This window comes from Carcharodon carcharias, chromosome 3, assembly GCF_017639515.1.
Source record: "Carcharodon carcharias isolate sCarCar2 chromosome 3, sCarCar2.pri, whole genome shotgun sequence".
NCBI classification, from domain to species: domain Eukaryota; kingdom Metazoa; phylum Chordata; class Chondrichthyes; order Lamniformes; family Lamnidae; genus Carcharodon; species Carcharodon carcharias.
The window spans coordinates 15,710,082-15,734,169 of NC_054469.1; the positions used below are offsets into that span (position 1 = coordinate 15,710,082).

A 24,088-nucleotide genomic window follows, 5' to 3' on the forward strand; every position below is an offset into this window, starting at 1 on the left:
AGTCAACCACATTTCTGTGGGTCTGGAGTCACATGTAGGCCTGACCATGTAAAGATGGCAGATTTCCTTCCCTCAAGGGCATTAGTGAACCAGATGAGTTTTTACGATAATCGATGATAGTTTCATGAGTAACATCACTGAGACTAGCCTTATATTCCGGATTTATTAACTGAATTCACATTCCACCAGCTACCATGGTGGAATTTGAACCCATGTTCCTAGAGCATTAGCCTGGACCTCTGGATCACTAGTCCAGTGACGTTACCAGTACGCCACCATCTCCCCTGCCTTGTAGGTGGTGGACAGGCTTTGGGGAGTCAAGAGGTGAGTTACTCACTGCAGGATTCCTAGTCTCTGACCTGCTCTTGTAGCCACAGTATTTATATGGCTAGTCCAGTTACATTTCTGGTCAATGGTAAGCCCCCAGGATGTTGGTAGTGGGGGATTCAGTGATGGTAATATCATTGAATGTCAAGGGGCGATGGTTAGATTCTCTCGTTGGAGATGATCATTGCCTGGCACTTGTGCACGCAAATGTTCCTTGCCACTTGTCAGCCCAAGCCTGGATATTTTCCGGGTCTTGCTGCAGTTAGACATAGACTGCTTCAGTATCTGAGGAGTCGTGAATGCTGCTGAGCATTGTGCAATCATCAGCGAACATCCCCATTTCTGACCTTATGATGGAAGGAAGGTCATTGATGAAGCAGCTGAAGAAGGTTGGGCCTAGGACACTCCCCTGAGGAACTCCTGCAGTGATATCCTGGAGCTGAGATGACTGACCTCCAACAACCACAACCATCTTCCTTTGTGCTAGGTATGACTCCAACCAGTGGAGAGTTTTCCCCTTGATTCACATTGACTCTAGTTTTGCTAGGACTCCTTGATGCCACACTGTCAAATACTGCCTTGATGTCAAGGGCAGCCACTCTCACCTGACCCCTGGCATTCAGCTTTTTTGTCCAAGCTTGAACCAAGGCCGTAATGAGGTCGAGCTAAGTGGCCCTGGCGGAACCCAAACTGACCATCAGTGAGCAGGCTATTGCTAGGTAAGTGCCACTTGATAGCACTGTTGATGATCCCTTCCGTCACTTTATTGATGATCGAGAGTAGACTAATGGGGCAGTAATTGGCTCGGTTAGGTTTGCCCTGCTTTTTGTGTACAGGAAATACCTGGGAATTTGCCACATTGCAGGGTAGATGCCAGTGTTGTAGCTGTACTGGCTAGGGGCAGGGCAAGTTCTGGAGCACAAGTCTTCAGTACTATTGCTAGAATATTGTCAGGGCCCATAGCCTTCGCAGTATCCAGTGCCTTCAGCCGTTTTTGATATCACATGGGGTGAATTGAATTGGCTGAAGACTGGCATCTGATGCTGGGGCCCTCCAGAGGCTGTTAGATTGTTGAGAGGTTAGATTGGTTAGATTGTGCCTGATTACAACACAAAACTAAATGGGAATGTGAGTGGTGAGAAGGATGATAAGAGGCTTCAAGGCGATTTAGACAAATTGAGTGAGTGGGCAAATACATGGCAGATGCAGTATAACATTGATAAGTGTGAAGTAATTAACTTTGGTAGGAAAAACAGAATGGCAGAGTATTATTTAAATGGTGATAAATTGGGAAATGTTGATGTACAAAGGTCCCTGATTTCTTTGTACACTAATCACTGAAAGCAACGCATGCAGGTGCAGCAAGCAGTTAAGAAGGCAAATGGTACATTGGCTTTCATTGCAAGAGGACTTGAATATTGGAGCAAGGATGTCTTACTGCAGCTGTATAGGGGCTTGGTAAGACCACATCTGGAGTATTGTGTGTAGTTTTGGTCTCCTTACCTAAGAAAGGATATACTTGCCATAGTGGGAGAGCAGCAATGGTTCACCAGACTGATTCCTGGGATGGCAGGATTGCAGTATGAGGAGAGATTGGGCCAACTAGGACTGTGTTCACTGGAGTTTAGAAAAAATTCTGACAGGGCTGGGCAGACTGGATACAGGGATGATATTTCCCCTGGCTGGGTCTAGAACCAAGGGGTCACAATCTCAGGATATGGGGTAGGCCGTTTAGGACTGAGATCAGGAGAAACTTCTTCGCTCAGAGGGTGGTGAACCTGTGGAATTTTCTACCACAGAGGGCTGAGGAGGCCAAGCCACTAAATATATTTAAGAAGGAAATCGATAGATTTCTAGACCCTAAAGGCATCAAGGGGTATGGGGAGAGAGCGGGACTATAACGCTGAGATAGAGGACCTGCCATGATCATATTGAATGGTGAAGCAGGCTTGAAGGGCTGAATGACCTACTCCTGCTTCTATTTTTTCTATGATTTGTACTTTTCCTCAACTGCATTTACCCACCTTTGCTCCACTTTACTTGATACCCTCACCCAAGAGAAATCTATCCATCTCCAATTGACCCCCAGCATCCACAGCCTCTTTGGGCAGAGAACTTCAGATTTCGACAACCTTTTGTGTCCAAGTACATCCTGATTTGACTCCTGAATGGGCTAACCTTAATTTTAAGATTGTCAGCTTATCCGTGATTCCTTTACTAGAGGAAATAGTTTTTCCAGTTATTCTATTTTTTTTATCATTTTGAGCTCATTCCTGGACCTTCTATACATGAAAACCCTTCAGCTCTTCGTCCTATTTTGTATGATCCTCGTCGCAGTTAACAAATCAATGATTTGGTATACAGGGCCATAGAGGAGCCTGTGAATACCCTTTCTCTTGGATAAAAAAAAGTTTTACTTATTTGGAGAATGTTACATATTGAAATCCGAAAACCCTGAAAAGCCAGAGTCTCCCTTCTGGGAAATCCAGAAACTGATGAAAATAGAATTTGCCCCCAAATGAGGGGATGCACAAAAGGCCAGAACTAGAGGACTACAGAGATCTTGGGAGGGTTGCAGAATCATAGAATATTTCAGCAAAGAGGCTATTCAGCCCATCAAGTCTCAGAATCCAATAGTAAAAGGTCCTCTGGGAAAAGGTGATCATAATACAATTGAATTCCTATGAAGTTTGACACTCCAGTCCCAAACAAAAGCCAAGTACGTAGGCATGAGAGGAGAGCTGGCTAAGGTTGATTGGGTAGATAGACTAAAAGATATGACACTGAATAAACAGTAGGAAAAATGATTCAAAATGTTAACAAAAAAACTTCCTTTAAAAACAAAAACTCAATAAGAAAAGATCCACCTGTGGCTTACTAATGAAGTTAGTTTAAAAGAAGAGATTTATAATGTGGCAAAGAATAGTAGCAAGTCTGAGGATTGGAAGTGCTTTAGAAACGAGCAAAGGGCAAGCAAAAAGTTGATAAAAAGGAAAAAATAAAGAAAACTAGCCAGAATGGCCATGGCCAATAGTTTGCCAATGTCCTTTAGGGAAAGAAATCTGCCATCCTTACCTGGTATGGCCTACATGTGATCCAGACCCATACCAATGTGGCTGACTCTTAAATGCCCTCTGAAATGGCCTAGCAAGCCTCTCAGTTGTATCAAACCACTATGAAGTTTAAAAGTAATGAAACTGAACAGACCATCCGGCATCAACCTAGATAGAGAAAACTGTTGTATAGGGTTAATGTGGGACTGAGTACAGTACTGCCCACACAGTGATGTAGGCAAGCACTTGACCTGCACCCAGGGTCAGTGTGTTGTTGGACAGAGCCGCGTGCAGACCTAAGTTTGGAGACAGCTCCAAGTTTGTACCTTTTACTGTATATTTGTAAATAGTTCAAAGAGTTAATAAGGACGTACAGTTAACCTGCTAAAGTCCACAAAGATTTCATCAAACCTACCGAGATGTAACCAACAACCCAGAACATGGTGGCAGCTCGTGGAAAAAAACCAAATCACTAAAATGGAGAGACAAACCAAAATCCTTGAAGACTGAGGAAGAATTCAGCAAAGCAGTCCACCCTGGAAAGAAGCTCCAGAAGCATGAGGCAGAGGAAAATTCGCCAAGAAAAAAGTTCCAGTAAAATTCCTTGCTGTAGATGAAGACTCCATTGCAATTCTTTTGGAAGTCCACCTTCAAATCCCAGAATGCAGAGTCAGTAGAGTGAGCTCAATCTTTTTAAAATTCCAGGCTACAGCAAGCCCTGAGAAACCTTAAAATAATTCAGAGTCAGAAGTGCAGTTTGAAAAAACTCGTCACTAAAACCCAATCCTCGAGTCAGTTTGGCATCTGAGCTCTCTCCAAAATGAAAGAAATAATTAATTGAATCCTCTGGAAGAATCGCGACTTTTTAAGCCCAACTAAAGAGAAGCAGAAGCCAGGATTCGATGAATTTGTGTCTTTAAAGTAAAATATGAAGGAAGAGAACTCTGCAGGCAGCAGTTCCAGGCAACCATTGTTGAAAACTTTTTCAAGCTGAGTATGATCACCTTTGTAGTGGAGCCCGCAAAACTGGTAAGTGCGAGAAATCTCTGTCTCCAGGAGAAGGGCGATGCCATCTTGAAGTTTTAAAAGCTCCTGACGCACAGCAAGAACCTACACTTTTTTTAAAAAAAATATGGCTACGGATCAGAATTCCACTTTTTCAAATGAATTCAGACTTGACCAAGGTCCACATCAATCACAAAATTGGGTGTCCTGGAGAAGAGAATTTTTAAATTGAGGGAGTACATCACGTCTAAGTAGAAAATCAGAAAAAGTCCAGATTAATACCTTTTTATACTGGTTTGGTGAATTTGCTGATGAAGTAATCCTAATGCAGTGCATTGAGTCCTTAACCAGCTTTTCATCTTTAAGTTGTCAAGTGCACAGAACTTAAAAAGAGGTTTAGAAACCCTCTGTAAAAGTACAAAAGGGCAAAAGACGATACCCAAGCAAACCACACAAAGGCACCAGAGAGCCAGGGAGCTTCCAGAAGACCCAAAGATATATCTTTTTGGAGATCCTGACATGTTTCCAGAACTGCAATTGCAGGTGGCAGGACAGTGTGTGTGCAGCTGGCACTGAATGACAAGGACAAAACCCTGCTACAGGTTGAACAAGAAAATCAGAAGTAAAACACACTATAAACTAAAGTCTTCAATTAAGTAAACTGTTCGAAATCTGATTTCTGAGGCATCACAAAGGTACCAGGAGGAAATGACAGCCCTGAATTCCACAGTTGGCAAATAGGAGTGTGAGTTGGGAAAACTCAGCCAGGCATAAAAGCAGACAGAAAATATACTCAAAGAAGTTGTGGCCTTGAAAGACTCTTGGAAGAACTGATATGTTTCCCAGGAACAATACGAGGAGTTAAAAAATTTGAACACTACGTCAGAAGAAGTTGTAGCAGAATTGTCAGTAGTGACAAAGCAATACACTGAAGCATAGAGTGAGAAGGCCAAACAATAAATAGTTGAAAGAACAGCTAATTGTCCTTCAAGATCAAATTCAAAAGCCATACATAACCCTTCAGCAGCATGAAGGAATAAAGACTACTTGGAACAGCAGAATGGTGGAACAGCAGAACAAACTCGATGAGACTCTGTTACATTGTAAGAAAACTCAAGGCAAAGTGATTGAGGCTTCGTAACAAAAAGGAAAATATGTTGAAGGACCTTCGCATGCTACAAGGATCCTTCAGGAGGAAACCAAGAGGGACAAGAAAGAGATTGCAGAGCTAAAGAAAATGGTGGAACATTTGGAAGAAAATTTGGAAATATATCTATGAAGAGATGAGAATTAAGAACCTAGAATGGCAAGAGAAAGTAGAACTTCTCACAAAAGAAATTAAGAGTCTCGGAAACAATTGGCAGAAGTGGCATTACAGAATGTGAGCTTGAAGGATAGCACAGAGGAATTATGTTCTGTGAAACAAAAACTGATCAGTGTGGAGAACCAACTTTCATGTACGAAAGATGAGCTTGTAAAGGAAAAACGGGAACTGATGAGAACACTAGAATGTTGCTCACAGGAAGTAGAACACTCGAAAGAGGAATTGAAATGCTTAAATGACCAACTTGAAGAAGCAATTTCATCAAAGATTCAATTGAAACTTGATGAGCTTCAAGCATCAGAAGCCTTTATTAAACTTTGTGGAAAGTGCCTAGAACAGGAGAAGGAATTGTTGGTGACTCTAGAACAGTTGGTTGGAAGCAGAATTAGCAACCAAAACTGATGAACTTCTTGAACTTTGGTCCAATCTGACCAACATAAGATTGAAATACACTATGTGGAAGAGCAAATCCAGGCTTTGAAAGCAGAAAAGAGAAATTCTATGAAACAGATTGACGGTCTAACGAATGAATTGAAAGAGTCCAAGCAGGAGTCAGTGACCATGGAAGAAAGATTCTGATCAGAACCGAATGCCGAGCTGAAGCTGTCAAATCTATGTCAGAGTTCCGTGGATAGCTCTGAAACAAAGAGAACTCAACTTAGTAGAGCAGTTGCTGAACTAAATGGGAAGTATCATAAGCTCGAAAGACAACTGGAAAAGAAGAAAACACTCAAAAATTTGAGTAAAGTTGTGAAACAAGTCAGATCGTGGGTTCCATTTTTGAAACGTAAGTTTCCACATACGTCGTGATGACGGAACAAGCGAAAGCAATGACAAGGAGATTAATACAATGTATGTCCACCTGTTAGAGTAGCAACCACCAAACAGTCCAACTGACCAGGTGCGGTTCAACATGAAAGAATGGAAGAAAAGGATGAAAGCATACCCAGATGACAAGACAACCCCCAAACTTACAGAACCAGCAGCGACAGAGCCTACCCCTCCTCCAACAGTAGAGCAAACAAGACACGAAAAGGCTATAAGGCCTCCAGGCCGTCTGAACCTTTGTATTCAAGGACTTGAAGGGGCAGATGGAGTAATGACAATGTAATAATAACAATGTAAGACACAAGGTAAACTATGATTACTTAAAATGCATTGGATAAAGACTTGGGGGGAGGTGTAGTATAAGAAGCTGGCACATATAGGGTTAATGTAGGACTGAGTGTAGTACCGTCCACACAGTGATGTAAGAGAGCACATGACCCCAGAGTCAGTGTGGTGTGCAAACCTAATCATGGAGACAGATCCTCACTTGTACCCTTTACTGTATAATTGTAAATAGTTCCAGAAGTTAATAAAGACTTACAGTTAACCACTAAAGGCTATGAAGACTTCATCAAACCTACCAAGATATAACCAACACTCCACAACAGAAACGACAACAGCGAACCAGCCCAGTCAATCCTGCAAAGTCCTCCTTACTAACATCTGGGGGGGTTGTGGCAAAATCAGGTGAACTGTTCCACAGGCTAGTCACTAAATCGTATCTTACAGAAAATGTACCAGATACCACTATTACCATCCCTGGATATGCCCTGTCCTACTGGCAGGACAGACCCAGCAGAGGTGGCAGCACAGTGGTACACAATCAGGAGGGAGTTGCCTTGGAAATCCTCAATATTGACTCCAGACCCCATGAAATTTCAGTGCATCAGGTCAAACATGGGCAAAGAAATCTCCTGCTGATTACCACGTACTGCCCTGCTTCAGCTGATGAATCAGTACTCTTTCTTGTTGGACGCCAATTGGAAGAAGCACTGAGGGTGGCAAGGGCACAGAATATACTCTGGGTGGGGAACTTCAGTGTCATCACCACTGCTCTAAATGGGTTAGTTTGTAAACAGATGTAGCAACTCAAATCTGGGCGTTCATGAGGCGCAGTGGTCCACTAGCAGCAGCAGAATTGTATTCCACCACAACCTGCAACCTCGTGGCCTGGCATATTCCTACTCCACCATTGCCATCAAACCGGTGGATCAACCCTGCTTCAGTGAAGAGTGCAGGACGGCATGCAGCACCAGGTGTACCTAAAAATGAGGTGTCAAGCTGGTGAAGCTACAACACAGGATTACTTGGGTGCCAAACAGCGGAAGCTGCATGCGATAGATGTAACTAAGCGATTCTATAACCAACAGATGAGATCTAAGCTCTGCAGTGCTCCCACATCCAGTCATCATCGGTGGTGGACAATTAAACAACTAACAAGAGGAGAAGCGTCCACAAAGATCCCCATCCTCAATGATGGGGGAGCCCAGTACATGAATGCAAAAGACAAGGTTGTAGAATTTGCAATCATCTTCAGCAAGAAATGCAGGGTGCATGATCTATCTCAGTCCCTCCGGGGGTCCCTAGCATCTCACATGCCAGTCTTCAGCAAGTTAGATTCACTCCGCGTGATATCAAGAAACAACAAAGGCACTGGATACTGCAAAGGCTATGGGCTCTGACAACATTCTAGCAAAGTACCAAACTTGTGCTCCAGAACTAGCTGCGGCCTTAGCCAAGCTGATCCAGTACAGCTACAACGCTGGCATCTACCTGGCAATTTTAAAAAATTCATTCATGGGATGTGGCATCACTGGCTACACCAGCAGCTTTTTCCCACCCCTAATTGCATTTGAGAAGATGGTGGTAAGCTGCCTTTTGGGACTGCTGCAGTCCATGTGTTATAGGCACACCCACGCCCTGTTAGGGAGGAAGTTCCAGGATTTTGACCCAGCAACAGTGAAGGAATGATGATATATTTCTAAGTTGGGATGGTGAGAGCTTGGAGGGGAACTTCCAGGTAGTGGTGCTCCAAGCTACCTGCTGCCCTTGCCCTTCTAGATGGTAGCGGTTGTGGGTTTGGAAGGTGCTGTCGAAGGAGGCTTGGTGAGTTCCTGCAATGCATCTTGTAGGTGGTACACACTGCTGCTACTGTGTGTCGGTGGTGGAGGGAGTGAGTGTTTGTCGATGGGGTGCCAATCAAGTGAGCTGCATTGTTCTGGATGGTGTCAAGCTTCTTGAGTGTTGTTGGAGCTGCACTCATCCAGGCAAGTGTGATTATTCCATTACACTCCTGACTTATGCTTTGCAGATGGTGCACAGGCTTTGGGGAGTCAGGAGGTAAGTTACCCCTTGCAGGATTCCTAGCCTCTAACCTGCTCTTGTAGCCACACTATTTGTATGGCTAGTCCAGTTAAGTTTCTGGTCAATGGTAACCCCCAGGATGATGATAGTGGGGAATTCAGTGAAGGTAGTGCCATTGAATGCCAAGGGGCGATGGTTAGATTCTCTCTTGTTGGAGATGGTCATTTCGTGGCACTTGTGTGGCGTGAATGTTAATTGCTACCTGTCAGCCCAAGCCTGGATATTGCCCATTTGGGCATGGGCTGCTTCAATATCTGAGGAGTTGCAAATGGTGCTGATGCAATCATCAGCAAACATCCCCACTTCTGACCTTGTGATGGAAGAAGGGTCATTGATGAAGCAGCTGAAGATGGTTGGGCCTAGGACACTAGCTTGAGGAACTCCTGCAGTGATGTCCTAGAACTGAGATAATTGACCTCCAACAATCACAACCATCTTTCTTTGTGCTAGGTATGATTCTAGTGGAGAATTTCCCCCTGATTCCCATTGACTCCAGTTTTGCTAGGTTCTCCTTGATGCTACACTCAGTCAAATGCTGCCTTGATGTTAAGGGCAGTCACTCTCACATCACCTCAGGAGTTCAGTTCTTTTGTCCATGTTTGAACCAAGGCTGTAATGAGGTCAGGAGCTGAATGGCCCTGGTGGAACCTGAAGAGTGTCAGTGAGCAGCTGATTGCAAAGCAAGTGTCGCTTGATAGCATTGTTGATCACTTTACTGATGATGGAGAGTAGACAGATGGACAGTAATTGGACAGGTTGGATTTGTCTTGCTTTTTGTGTACAGGACATAACTATGCTGGGTAGATCCCAGTGTTGTAGCTGTTCTGGATCAGCTTGGCTAGGGCGCGGCAAGTTCTGGAGCACAAGTCTTCAGTGCTATTGCTGGAATATTGTCAGGGCCCATAGCCTTTGCAGTATCCAGCGCTATCAGCCTTTCTTCATATCACATGGAGTGAATTGAATTACTGAAGACTGACATCTGTGATGCAGGGGACCTCTGGGGGAGGCTGAGATGGATCAGCACTTCTGGCTGAATATTTTTGCAAATCTGTGGAAAATTCCCCAGATATGTCCTGTCCACAAAAAGCAGGTCAGATCCAACCCTACCATTTACCATCAGTCTCCCCTTGATCATCAGCAAAGTGATGGAAGGTGTTGTCGACAGTGCTATCAAGTGTCACATACTTAGCAATACTCTGCTCACTAATGCTCAGTTTGGGTTCCACCTGGGTTATTCGGCTCCTGACCTCATTATAGTTTTAATCTAAATATGGGTAAAAGAGCTGAATTCAGAAGGTGATGTGAGAGGGACTGCCCTTGAAATCAAGGCAGCATTTGACTGAGTGTGGCATCAAGGAGTCCAAGTCAGTGGGAATCGGATGGTTGGGGTGGGGGGGAGGGGAAATACTATCGAATAGTGGGAGTCATACCAAAGGCAGATTGTTATTGTTGGAGGTCAATAATCTCAGTCCCAGGACACCACTGCAGGAGTTCCTGAGGGTAGTGTCCTAGGCCCAGCCATCTTCAGCTGACTGATTTATTAACATGGATATAGGATTGGTTAATGGACAGGAAGCAGAGAGTGGGGATAAAGATTGGCCAGGATATTAAACTGTTCTTAACATAATTATGTTTATCTCTGAAAATATGGATCTTTCTCTTTTCCAGGTGGGTTCCTTCCTGAAAACTCCTAAGTTTCCAATCTGGGTGGTGTGTAGTGAGAGCCACTTTAGCGTCTTATTCTGCCTGAAGAAGGAGTTGATGAGTGACTGGAAATTTGAGAGACAATTTGACCTCTATTACTATGATGGTCTGGCCAATCAACAGGATGAAATTCGACTCACAGTGGGTAGGTAATCTACAAAATTCCAATTTAGAAGTATTCCTTTGAGTGAAGAACTAGTTTGGTCAGACTCCACCTGGGGCAATGTTCAGTTATGAGCCTTAAAGATACATTGGCTTTGAGGGGGTGCAGAGCCACCAGAACAATACCAGCACTAAAAGAGCTAAATTATGAGGGCAGGCTGCACAGATTGGTGTTCCTGAGTGCAGAAGATGAAGGGGTGATCTAATTGAGGAGTTCAAAATGATTGAAGGATTCGATAGGGTAGATAGAGAGAAGCTAATTCCTCTGGTTGAGTCGTCCAGAACAAGGGGCCATAGCCTTAACATTTGAGCTAGGTCATTCAGGGGTGCTGTCAGGAATCACTTCCTCACTGTAAGGGAAGTGGAAATCTGGAACTCTCCTTCCCAATAAACTCCCGAAGCTGGGGATCAATTGAAAATTTCAAAATTGAGATTGGTTGGTTTTCATTAGGCAATGATACCAAGGGCTACAAGACCAAGGGAGATATTGGAGTTAAGATTTTAATTTAATTGAATGGCGCAGCAGGCCCGAGGGCCTGAATGCCTATTCCTGTGCTGTTTTTAGCTTTTCCCTGTTTGCTTCTAAGGTTGAATCCACGCAAAGAAAAGTAATAGCAGTGAGAACATATTGCAGACACTGGAAAAAAACTACAAGCCAAACTAAGCTGTCTTGCCTCTTTACAGTCTGTCCTGGAGGAGCACCTGTAGGGTTGGAATCTGTACACATCTCAAGGCTAAAAGACTAAATAGGATGGGGCTTTGTTCTCTGCGATGGCTGAGAGGTGACCTGATAGAGGTGCTATAAGTTATGATAGAATTTGATAGGTAGATACAGAGGGAATGTTTCCACTGGTGGGACAGGGCCATAAGTATAAGATAGTCACAAATACATCCGGTCGGGAATTCAAGAGAAGCTCTTTATCCAGACTGGGGAGAATGTGGAACTGCCTACCACATGAAATAATCGGGCCGAATAACATAGATACATTCAAGGCGAAGCTAGATAAACAAACGAGGGTGGATGAAATAGCAGAATTTGTTGATTGGGTAAGTTGAAGTAGAGTTGGAGGATGCACGCGTGGAGCATAAACACCGACATGGACCAGTTGGGCTTTTCCTGTGCGTTAAATTCTTTGTACTGTAACAATATGAACAAATGTTATGATTCAGTATTAATCCACTATGAAACAACAGCACTTAAAAAAAATAAATAAATATGTCCCACGAAACTGAAAGAAGATAAATCTGAAAAGAAGCATTATGAGCCAAGTTGCCAGAGTTCAGGGACGTTCTAGACTAAGGCAAAAGGTTGCTGCAGATTCCAGAGTTGCAATGGAGCAAACCTCAGAACATAGGCTTCATTCTCTCTGTGCACCTTCCTGGCATTACTATCATAGTGCAGGAGGTTAAAAGGTAAATGGGTAACCAACTATACCAGAGTAGTGCAGACAGCAGTGTAACTGAGGCATTTTAACCAGCTCAGTAAAAAAAAGCTCACAGGGGAAATTGCACTCAGTAAAGGTCATATAAACAAATTTGACCAAATCAATTATTGTCTAAGCTCATCAAATCTTTAAGACAGATAGGGACCATTCATCCCCAAGTCACATGAGGCAGGTTGTAAGGTTCCAGCTGTGAGCTAATGGCCATTAATAAAAATGTGAAAAGTAGAAAGGGACCAGACTCTGCATAAACTGGAAAACTGCCAGCGTAAGTAGCCTGTGGAAGAAGATATTTGCCAAATCTCATGATTCACTTGCAGCATTTTTTTGAATGTTCTGTGATTCCTGTCGGAAATGTAATATTTCTTCACGTATTTAAATTTCCATCGCTGAAGTGGGAGAGTCTATTCAAAAGAAAAAGGTTGTGAAGTTCACAAGCGCAGTCAACGCTGCATTCTGTGAGGAAGCACGGGCAGGAAGAAAACAAAGGCAGAAGGCAGTCGAGGCAGAGCAAAAAAAAAGGATGAATTGAGGAAAGAATGACCCCCGGAAAGAGGTGACACAGAGCCCTTGTGAACCCCCTTCACATGAGCATTCTGTTTCTTACCTGTATCTATGGATTTGGAATCAGCATTGAGCAAACCACGCCCCCCCCCCAACACCTCCCACCATCGCTGTAATCTTGCCCAGGACTAGAACCCTCCAACTCTGCGGCCCTCTACTTCTGGCCTCTTGCACATTCTCTATTTTAATTGTTCCAACACTGGCAGCCAGTCCTTCAACTCTCAGCGTCTCTAGTGTTCTCTCCTGCTTTAAGATACTCCTTAAAACCTACCTTTTAGAAGAAGCTTTTAGTCATTTCCCTAATAGCTCATTATGTGGTCGTGTCACTTTTTGTTTGATAATGCTCCTATGAAGTGACTTCGAACGTTTAGTATGTTGAGGGTGCTATATAAATACAAATTGTTTTTGAGCATCAGTCAGATCAGACCATCAATAAACTTGGGTCTCTAGATGGAAAGGTCTGTGCCTAAGATTAGTTATGAACAAGGTCACCATCTAATTATTGACTTGCTTTGATGTTTGCTGCCAGCATCCCCACTCCCAGAAACAATAATGGCCCAAGTTGCTGGAAGAAATTAGACCTGTTCTCGGGAGGCTATCTTTTGTTTACTGGAACATGATGTGAATTCACATTAAGGCGGACTTCTGTCGCACATTTGTTTCCTGATTCCGATTTCTCATCTGATTATGTTGGAACAGCTTGTGCAATTCAAATGGGGCGCTACAGATTTTCTTGCTGATGATTAGTTCTTGCAGTGAAACAAAGCCCCTCGTGGAGGGAGAAAGTTTAGTTTTGAATCAATCTGCAGAATAAACCTCGCCAGTTAAAAGAAAATCTCACAAATCAGCAATCTCAAAAATGAAGAGAAAGGGCAACATTATCAAGAATGACACTTCATCAGTACTTGGGCAAGTGATCTGTTATCACCACTGCCTTCCATGCTTTTTTATATAACATTGCAGTATTTGGACTGTAAACAGCAAATATAAAAATTCCCCACACCATGAGTTCTGATGAAGGGTCCTGCCCAAAATGTTAACCTTTTCTGCCTCAGTTGCTCATTGACCTGCTCTGATATTCCAGCCTGTGTGTTTTTATTAATTTAAACATACAGGATTAGAATTTGTGGGAGGCAGTGGCATAGTGGTTTTGTCATTGGACTGGTATTCCAACGACCCAGGGTAATGAGTGACCCGGGTTCGAATCCCACCACGGCAGATGGTGAAATTTGAATTCAATAAAAATCTGGAATTAAAAGTCTGATGATGATCATGAAACCATGGCCGCTTGATGTAAACACCCATCTGGCTCACTAATGTTCTTTAGGGAAGGAAATCTACTGTCCTTACCAGGTCTGGCCTACATCTGACTCCAGACCCACAGCAATGTGGTCAACTCTTAAATTAGGGATAGGAAATAAATGCTGGCCTAGCCAGCGATTCCCACATCTCATGAACGAATAACAAAAAAGGTACAGAATTAATAACCATAATCTTGGGATCCAACTTACACCACTCTTGTCTTCCAGATGCGTCAGAGGGCTGCTCATTGGAAGGAGATGATGATTTAATTCCTCCACTTGAACTCTGCATCAGGACGAAGTGAGTTAATTGATTTATATCCTGGTTTTTGTATTTAAATGGGATCTCTGCCACATTTAACACTGAAGTCATGGAAACAACTCAGCAGAAATTTCTGGCCTATATGTAGACTTTTAAAACTCTATGCATGATTGTGATTGTATAATTGACATTGTTTCTCCATTGTAGCTGGGTCAAAATCCTAGAATTTCCTACCCGAACAGCACAGAGAATTGTAAAAATAATAGGGTAGTAATAGTGGGGGATTTCAACTTCCCCAACATTAATTGAGTTAGTCATAGTGTGATAGGTTTAGAGGGAGTGGAATTCTTAAAATACATCCAGGAGAGCTTTTTAAGCCAGTACGTACAAGGTCCTACAAGAGAAGGAGCAGTCCTGGACTTAATTTTAGGGAATGAAACCGGGCAAGTGGTAGAGGTATCAGTGGGGGAGCATTTTGCAGATAGTGATCATAACTCTGTTAGATTCAAGGTTGTTATGGAAAAGGACAAGGATGGGCCAGAAATCAGAGTTCTAAATTGGGAGAAGGCCGATTTTCATAAGATCAGATATGATTTAGCCAGAGTAGACTGGGAGCAGCTACTTTTAGGTAAATCTGCATCAGAGCAGTGGGACTCATTCAAGAAGGAAATAGGGAGAGTACAGGGCCAACATATTCCAGTAAAGACAAAGGGTGGGAACAACAAATCCAGGGAACCCTGGATGTCGAGGGATATACAGGATTGGATAAAGAGAAAAAGGGAGGCTTATGGCAGATGCTGAGGCTCAAAACAGTGGAAGCTTTAGAGGAGTATAGAATGTGGAGGGGGGAACTTAAAAAGGAAATTAGGAGAGCAAAAAGGGGGCATGAAGAAATATTGGCAGGTAAAATAAAAGAAAATCCAAAGTTATTTTACAAGTACATTAAGAGTAAGAGGATTACTAGGCAAAGAGTAGGGCCCATTAAGGACCATAGTGGTAATTTGTGCGTGGAGTCGGAAGATGTAGGTAGGGTTCTAAATGAATACTTTGTGCCAGTGTTCACAGATGAGAGGGATGATGTGGGTATGAAAATCAGGCAGAAGGACTGTGATATAATTAAAGAAATTAGCATAGAAAGGGAGGAGGTTCTAAGTGGTCTGGCAGGCTGAAAAGTAGATAAATCTCCAGGCCCGGATGAAATGTATCCCAGGCTGAGTGAGGCAAGGGAGGAGATAGCAGGGGCGCTGGCAATAATTTTCAGTACCTCTCTGGCAACAGGAGAGGTGCCAGAGGACTGGAGGACTGTCAATGTGGTACCGTTATTCAAGAATGGAGGAAAGGATAAACCAGGGAACCACAGGCCAGTCAGTCTAACCTCAGTGTTGGGGAAACTGTTGGAAGGAATTCTGAGGGATAGAATTAATCTACATTTGGAGAGGCAGGGATTAATCAAGGACAGTCAGCATGGTTTTGTTAAGGGGAGGCCATGTCTGACCAATTTGATAGAATTTTTGCAAGAGGTGACCAGATGTATAGATGAGGGCGATGAATTTGACGTAGTCTACTTGGACTTCAGCAAGGCTTTTGATAAGGTCCCACATGGGAGACTGATAACTGATCCGTAGGATCCAAGGCAATTTGGCAAATTGGATCCAGAATTGGCTGAGTGACAGGAAGCAGAGGGTGATGGTCGAGGGGTGTTTTTGTGATTGGATGCCTGTGTTCAGTGGGGTTCCACAAGGATTGATATTGGGTCCCTTGCTGTTTGTGGTATATATAAACGATTTAGACTTGAATTAAGGAGGGTTGATCAGTAAGTTCGCGGATGACATGAAAATTGGTGGGGTGGTAAATAGTGAGGGGGATAGCCTTAGATTATAAGAGGATATAGACGGGCTAGTCAGATGGGCTGATCAGTGGCAAATGAAATTTAATCTGGATAAGTGTGAGGTGATGCACTTGGGCAGGACAAACAAGGCACGGAAATACACGATGAATAGTAGGACCCTGGGAAGTACAGAGGATCAGAAGGACCTTGGTGTGCATGCCCACTGGACCCTTAAGGTAGCGGGACAGGTGGATAAGGTGTTTAAGAAGGCAAATGGGATACTTGCCTTTATTAGCCGTGGCATAGAATATAAGAGCAGGGAGGTTATGCTTTAACTGTATAAAATGCTGGTTTGGCCACAGCTAGAGTATTGCGTGCAGTTCTGGAATCCGCATTATAGGAAGGATGTGATTGCACTAGGGATAGAGTGCAGAGGAAATTTACCAGGATGTTGCCTGGGCTGGAGAGTTTTCGCTATGAGAGATTGGATAGATGGGTTATTTTCTCTGGAGCAGAGGAGATTGAGGGGGGACATGATTGAGGTGTATAAAATTGTGAGGGGCATAGGAAGGAACTTTGCTTCTTGGTGGAGGGATTAAAAACCAAGGGGTATAGATTTAAGGTAAGGGGCAGGAAGTTTAGAGGGGATGTGAGGAAGAATTTTTTCACCCAGAGGGTGGTGGGAATCTGGAACTCACTTCCTGAAAGGGTGGTAGAGGCAGAAACTCTCATAACATTTAAGAAGTATTTAGGTGTGCACTTGCGATGCCAAGGCATACAAGACAATGGGCCTAGTGCAGGAAAATGAGATTAGAATAGTTAGATACTTGTTTGACCGGCACAGATTCGATGGGCCGAAGCGCCTTTTTCTATGCTGTAGACCTCTATGACACAATGGGAGTAGATTCTGTGGCAGTGATTAAAGAAGAAGGCCCGCCACCTTTTCAAGGGCAACCAGGAATGAGAAATAAATGTCCCTTCTCACAGATTCTTTTCAGTGATGCCCACATCACCAGAATGAATTGGAAATAAGTTATGCTTTTCTCCTTCTGTCTGCCCGCCTCTGTTGAAGAAACAAAAGAGTGGGAGGAAGCTATTCAACTCCTCAAGTCTGTTCCATTATTCAGTTAGATCATGGCTGATCCATATGTCAACTCCATCTGCCTGCCTTGGCTCCAAATCCTTAATACCTTTTCTTAAGACATTGGCTTATAGTGTGACACAGTTCCAAAGGGTGATAGCCTTCTGGTATACTGGCAAGAGGCCATTATTCATGTGTTTTTCCTTGGGGGCTCACATTCCTCTGTGCAATATTAGCATATAATATGCTGATTTATATAAAAAAAACCTCTCATTTATTCAGCACCTTTCATTTTCTCAGGCCTTCCCAAAGTGCTTTACAGTCAATGAAGAACTTTTATACCAATAGCACATAGCATGTTCCCACAAATAGCAACAATGTGATCATGACCAGAATTTTTCCTTAAACCAACTTAGCCATTCATTGTCAGACCTAACTGGACATAAAGCATTGTTGGGTCTTATTCTGCTTTGCCAAAGCTCCTCATTATTCTAGGATCATCCTGGAAAGCAAAGATAACCACTGATTTGTAACAGTCCTTCTAGGCAGCTCAGAAGTTTGTCTGTTTATATTACCGCGTGTGCTATATTCATTAACCTCTCTCCCTTGCCTTCTACTCCCCTCGCATCCAACAGATCCGAGGTGCTCATAGACTTCTTTGTCACTAAGATTAGGATTGTCCACCCAGCTACCTTTGCCACTGCCCTCCCTTCCCCTAGCCCGAATCAAAGTACCTCTAAGGTACTATCCTATCCCTATCCAAGCCCTATACTTTCATCTTTCTCCGGCTTCTCTGCTGTCTCCCTTTATTCCTACTCCAAGTTCATCTGGCCCATGAGACCTATTGCCTCCTTCCTTGACCATATCCTGCCAAATTGTTGACCATTCAATTCCCCATCCTGGACTCGTTCCTCTGCCTTTGCTGAAAAAAAAACCCTTGACTCCTCTGTCCTTTTTGCTCCATCTCCAACCTCTCTTTCCTCTCCAGAGTAGTTGAACACGCCGTCACCTCCCAAAGCCTTCCTTTCTTAGAACTCCATGTTCAAATCCCTCCAGTCAGGTTTCTGCCCTGCCACAGTACCAAAATGGTTCTCAGCAAAGTCACAAATTACATATATGACTGTGACAGAGGTAAACTGTCTCATCTCCTCCTTGAGCTGTCTGCAGCCTTTGACAAGGTTGACCACCTCATCCTCCTTCAGCACCTCTCCTCTGTCATCCAGCTAGGTGGACTACTGGGTGGTTCCATTTTTATCTATCCAGTTGTAGCCGGAGAATCACCTGCTGGGTCTTCTGTTCCAACCCTTGCACCATTACCACTGGAGCCCTACAAGGGTCTATCTTTGGCACCTTCATATTTCCCATCCAGATCCTGAGTTCTGGGATGGCAGGATTGACCTATGAGAAGAGAATGAGGAGACTGGGCCTGTATTCTCTAGAGTTTAGAAAAATGAGAGGTGATCTCATTGAAACATACAAAATTCTTACAGGGCTCAACAGGGTAGATGCAGGAAGGATGTTTCCCCTGGCTGGGGCACCTAGACCAGGGCACAGCACCTCAGAATAAGGGGCAAGCCATTTAGGACTGAGATGAAGAGGAATTTCTTCACTCAGAGGCTGGTAAATCTCTGAAAGTGTCTGTCCCAGAGAGTTGTGGAGACTTAGTCACTGAGTATGTTCAAGACAGAGATTGATAGATTTCTAGGTAGTAAAGAGGTGGCCTCTGTGGCCTCACCCTGTCTTTGTAATCAGCTCTTCCCAGATCATTGCTCTCTTCCAATTAATCACACTGCATTTTCAGCTGCTCATGGTCTCTCCCTAAACTCCTCTCTCCTTTAAGATGCTCCTTAAAACATACCTCTTTGTCCATAATTTTGGTCATCTGTTCTAATACCTCCTTATGTGGCTCACCTAAGTGCTATTTAAATGTAAGTTGTTGTTTAATCAGTGCTTTAGGGAAGACAGAGGTTAAAAACAAATTAAAATAATGAACTGAATGCAAAGATTGGGTGAAATTGTGTACATTTAGTAAAAGGTGAGATGATGGTATAGTGGGAATGTCACTGGTCTTGTAATCCAAAGGCCCAGACTAATGCTCTGGGGGCACGAGTTCAAGTTTTAAAGTATTGAATTTAAATTTAGTAAGAAAATTGCTGGAATTGAAAGCCAGTTGCAGTAATGATGCCCATGAAATTATCATTGATCGTTGTAAAAACCCAGCTGGTTCACTTTAGGGAGGGAAATCTGCCATCATCTCCATGTGACTCTAGACCCACAGCAACGTGGTTGACTCTTAACTGCCCTCTGAAATGCCCTAGCAGGTACTCACTGAATGACAGTCAGGGTTGGACAACAGGTGCTGGCCTTGCCAGTGATGCTCACACCCCATGAAAGAATTTTTAAAAAAGTGGTATTTCTCCATTAGAGAGCATACTGAGTGAGAGGGAAATGTCAAATAATAATATACTGGGAGGTGTGTACGATATGGATGTTTTAAAGGATCATAGATTCTTACAGCATAGAAGGAGACCATTCAGCTCATCATGTCTGTGTTAACTTTTCGAAAGAACTTTCCAATTTAGTCCCACCTATCAGCTTTTTTCCCATATCCCTACAAATTATTCCTCTTTAAGCACATCTGCAATCCTGTGGAATATGATTCCACCATCCTTTCAGCAAGGTGTGTTCCAGATCTTACCAGTCCTCTCTGTCAATAAATTTCCCCTTATTTACTCTCTTGTTCTCTTGCCAGTTATTTTAAATCAATGACCTCTGGTTACTTGCCAGAGGAAATATGTCTCCCTACTTGCTCTATGAAATTCCCTTGTAATTTTCTATAGCTTTATTAAGCCTACCTTAACCCTTTTAGCTCTAAGGAAAACAATCCCAGCTTATCCAGCCTCTCCACTTAATTGAAGTCCCTCATCCCAGGTGTTATTCTGGTGAAGCCTCTCTGTACTCTTTCAGAGGCCTTGACAAATTGCACATGATACTCTAGCTGAAAAAAACAAAAAAACTGCGGATGCTGGAAATCCAAAACAAAAACAGAATTACCTGGAAAAACTCAGCAGGTCTGGCAGCATCGGCGGAGAAGAAAAGAGTTGACGTTTCGAGTCCTCATGACCCTTCGACAGAACTTGAGTTCGAGTCCAGGAAAGAGCTGAAATATAAGCTGGTTTAAGGTGTGTGTGTGGGGGGCGGAGAGATAGAGAGACAGAGAGGTGGAGGGGGTTGGTGTGGTTGTAGCGACAAACAAGCAGTGATAGAAGCAGATCATCAAAAGATGTCAACAACAATAGTACAATAGAACACATAGGTGTGAAAGTTAAAGTTGGTGATATTATCTAAACGAATGTGCTAATTAAGAATGGATGGTAGGGCACTCAAGGTATAGCTCTAGTGGGTTTTTTTTTATATAATGGAAATAGGTGGGAAAAGGAAAATCTTTATAATTTATTGGGGAAAAAAAAAAGAAGGGGGAAACAGAAAGGGGGTGGGGATGGGGGAGGGGACTCACGACCTAAAGTTGTTGAATTCAATATTCAGTCCGGAAGGCTGTAAAGTCCCTAGTCGGAAGATGAGGTGTTGTTCCTCCAGTTTGCGTTGGGCTTCACTGGAACAATGCAGCAAGCCAAGGACAGACATGTGGGCAAGAGAGCAGGGTGGAGTGTTAAAATGGCAAGCGACAGGGAGGTTTGGGTCATTCTTGCGGACAGACCGCAGGTGTTCTGCAAAGCGGTCGCCCAGTTTACGTTTGGTCTCTCCAATGTAGAGGAGACCACATTGGGAGCAACGAATGCAGTAGACTAAGTTGGGGGAAATGCAAGTGAAATGCTGCTTCACTTGAAAGGAGTGTTTGGGTCCTTGGACGGTGAGGAGAGAGGAAGTGAAGGGGCAGGTGTTGCATCTTTTGCGTGGGCAAGGGGTTGTGCCATAGGAGGGGGTTGAGGAGTAGGGGGTGATGGAGGAGTGGACCAGGGTGTCCCGGAGGGAGCGATCCCTACGGAATGCCGATAAGGGGGGTGAAGGGAAGATGTGTTTGGTAGTGGCATCATGCTGGAGTTGGCGGAAATGGCGGAGGATGATCCTTTGAATGCGGAGGCTGGTGGGGTGATAAGTGAGGACAAGGGGGACCCTATCATGTTTCTGGGAGGGAGGAGAAGGAGTGAGGGCGGATGCGCGGGAGATGGGCCGGACACGGTTGAGGGCCCTGTCAACGACCGTGGGTGGAAAACCTCGGTTAAGGAAGAAGGAGGACATGTCAGAGGAACTGTTTTTGAATGTAGCATCATCGGAACAGATGCGACGGAGGCGAAGGAACTGAGAGAATGGGATGGAGTCCTTACAGGAAGTGGGGTGTGAGGAGCTGTAGTCGAGATAGCTGTGGGTGTCGGTGGGTTTGTAATGGATATTGGTGGACAGTCTATCACCAGAGATTGAGACAGAGAGGTCAAGGAAGGGAAGGGAAGTGTCAGAGATGGACCACGTGAAAATGATGGAGGGGTGGAGATTGGAAGCAAAATTAATAAATTTTTCCAAGTCCTGACGAGAGCATGAAGCAGCACCGAAATAATCATCGATGTACCGGAGAAAGAGTTGTGGAAGGGGGCCGGAGTAGGACTGCAACAAGGAATGTTCCACATACCCCATAAAGAGACAGGCATAGCTGGGGCCCATGCGGGTACCCATAGCCACACCTTTTATTTGGAGGAAGTGAGAGGAGTTGAAGGAGAAATTGTTCAGCGTGAGAACAAGTTCAGCCAGACGGAGGAGAGTAGTGGTGGATGGGGATTGTTCGGGCCTCTGTTCGAGGAAGAAGCTAAGGGCCCTCAGACCATCCTGGTGGGGGATGGAGGTGTAGAGGGATTGGACGTCCATGGTGAAGATGAAGAGGATCTGGGGATCTCCCTCCCACAGCTTCCAACCTGATAGTTGCCCACCTTCGGCTCATCCGACGCCTCAACAAGAAACTTTTTCTCTTTCTCTCAAGTGCTAAGGAACGCAAGCTCCAACAACTCATCGACACCAACACCCATCTAGGACCCTCCACCCCTGCCTGTCCCTCCGTCCCCACCCCATCTTCCAATCCCAACCCCAGCCGTGTATTCACTATACCCCCTGACCTTCCCCTCTCCGATGCTGAACGTTCAGTGCTCAGCAAAGGACTTAGTTTCATACCCTTACGCCCTCACCTCAATGAATTTCGGGCTCGGCATGATACTGAACTCTTCTTCCGCCGTCTTCGTCTCCGGGCTCACTTCTTTGGGCAGGAGTCCTCTCCCAGTTCAACGGATCCTTTTACCCATCTTCAATATTCTCCCTCCACCTGGACCCCTCCCTCTGGATTCTTACCTTCTCTCGATCTTTTCATTGAGAACTGTCGGCGCGACATTAGTCGTCTCAATTTCTCTGCTCCTCTCACCCATTCTAACCTGTCTCTCTCTGAACTTACTGCACTCCATTCTCTCAGGTCCAACCCTGACATTGTCATCAAACCCGCTGACAAGGGTGGTGCTGTTGTTGTCTGGCGCACTGACCTCTACCACGCGGAGGCTGAGCGTCAACTCGCAGACACTTCCTCCTACCTCTCCCTGGACCATGACCCCACCACTGAACATCAAGCCATTGTTTCCAGGACTGTCACTGACCTCATCGCCTCTGGGGATCTCCCTCCCACAGCTTCCAACCTGATAGTCGCCCAACCTCGGACGGCCCGCTTCTATCTCCTACCCAAAATCCACAAACAGAACTGCCCCGGTAGACCGATCGTCTCAGCTTGCTCCTGCCCCACAGAACTCATTTCTCGTTATCTTGACTCCCTTCTCTCTCCCCTTGTCCAGTCCCTTCCCACCTACATCCGTGATTCCTCTGACACCTTACGTCACATCAACAATTTCCAGTTCCCTGGCCCCTACCGCTTCCTCTTCACCATGGACGTCCAATCCCTCTACACCTCCATCCCCCACCAGGATGGTCTGAGGGCCCTTAGCTTCTTCCTCGAACAGAGGCCCGAACAATCCCCATCCACCACTACTCTCCTCCGTCTGGCTGAACTTGTTCTCACGCTGAACAATTTCTCCTTCAACTCCTCTCACTTCCTCCAAATAAAAGGTGTGGCTATGGGTACCCGCATGGGCCCCAGCTATGCCTGTCTCTTTATGGGGTATGTGGAACATTCCTTGTTGCAGTCCTACTCCGGCCCCCTTCCACAACTCTTTCTCCGGTACATCGATGATTATTTCGGTGCTGCTTCATGCTCTCGTCAGGACTTGGAAAAATTTATTAATTTTGCTTCCAATCTCCACCCCTCCATCATTTTCACGTGGTCCATCTCTGACACTTCCCTTCCCTTCCTTGACCTCTCTGTCTCAATCTCTGGTGATAGACTGTCCACCAATATCCATTACAAACCCACCGACACCCACAGCTATCTCGACTACAGCTCCTCACACCCCACTTCCTGTAAGGACTCCATCCCATTCTCTCAGTTCCTTCGCCTCCGTCGCATCTGTTCCGATGATGCTACATTCAAAAACAGTTCCTCTGACATGTCCTCCTTCTTCCTTAACCGAGGTTTTCCACCCACGGTCGTTGACAGGGCCCTCAACCGTGTCCGGCCCATCTCCCGCGCATCCGCCCTCACTCCTTCTCCTCCCTCCCAGAAACATGATAGGGTCCCCCTTGTCCTCACTTATCACCCCACCAGCCTCCGCATTCAAAGGATCATCCTCCGCCATTTCCGCCAACTCCAGCATGATGCCACTACCAAACACATCTTCCCTTCACCCCCCTTATCGGCATTCCGTAGGGATCGCTCCCTCCGGGACACCCTGGTCCACTCCT

General features: G+C 44.6%; 1 protein-coding gene across 3 annotated transcripts in view; it reads left to right on the plus strand.

Moving 5' to 3' along the window:
• mindy4 (MINDY lysine 48 deubiquitinase 4) overlaps nt 1–24,088 on the plus strand; it is a 194,384-nt gene that overhangs the window by 158,541 nt on the left and 11,755 nt on the right. For all 3 annotated transcript variants that reach the window (XM_041185172.1, XM_041185170.1, XM_041185171.1), the window contains exons 16-17: nt 10,570–10,750; nt 14,303–14,375. In XM_041185172.1, the coding sequence (XP_041041106.1) occupies nt 10,570–10,750; nt 14,303–14,375 (254 nt within the window). The remainder of the gene's footprint in view (nt 1–10,569; nt 10,751–14,302; nt 14,376–24,088) is intronic.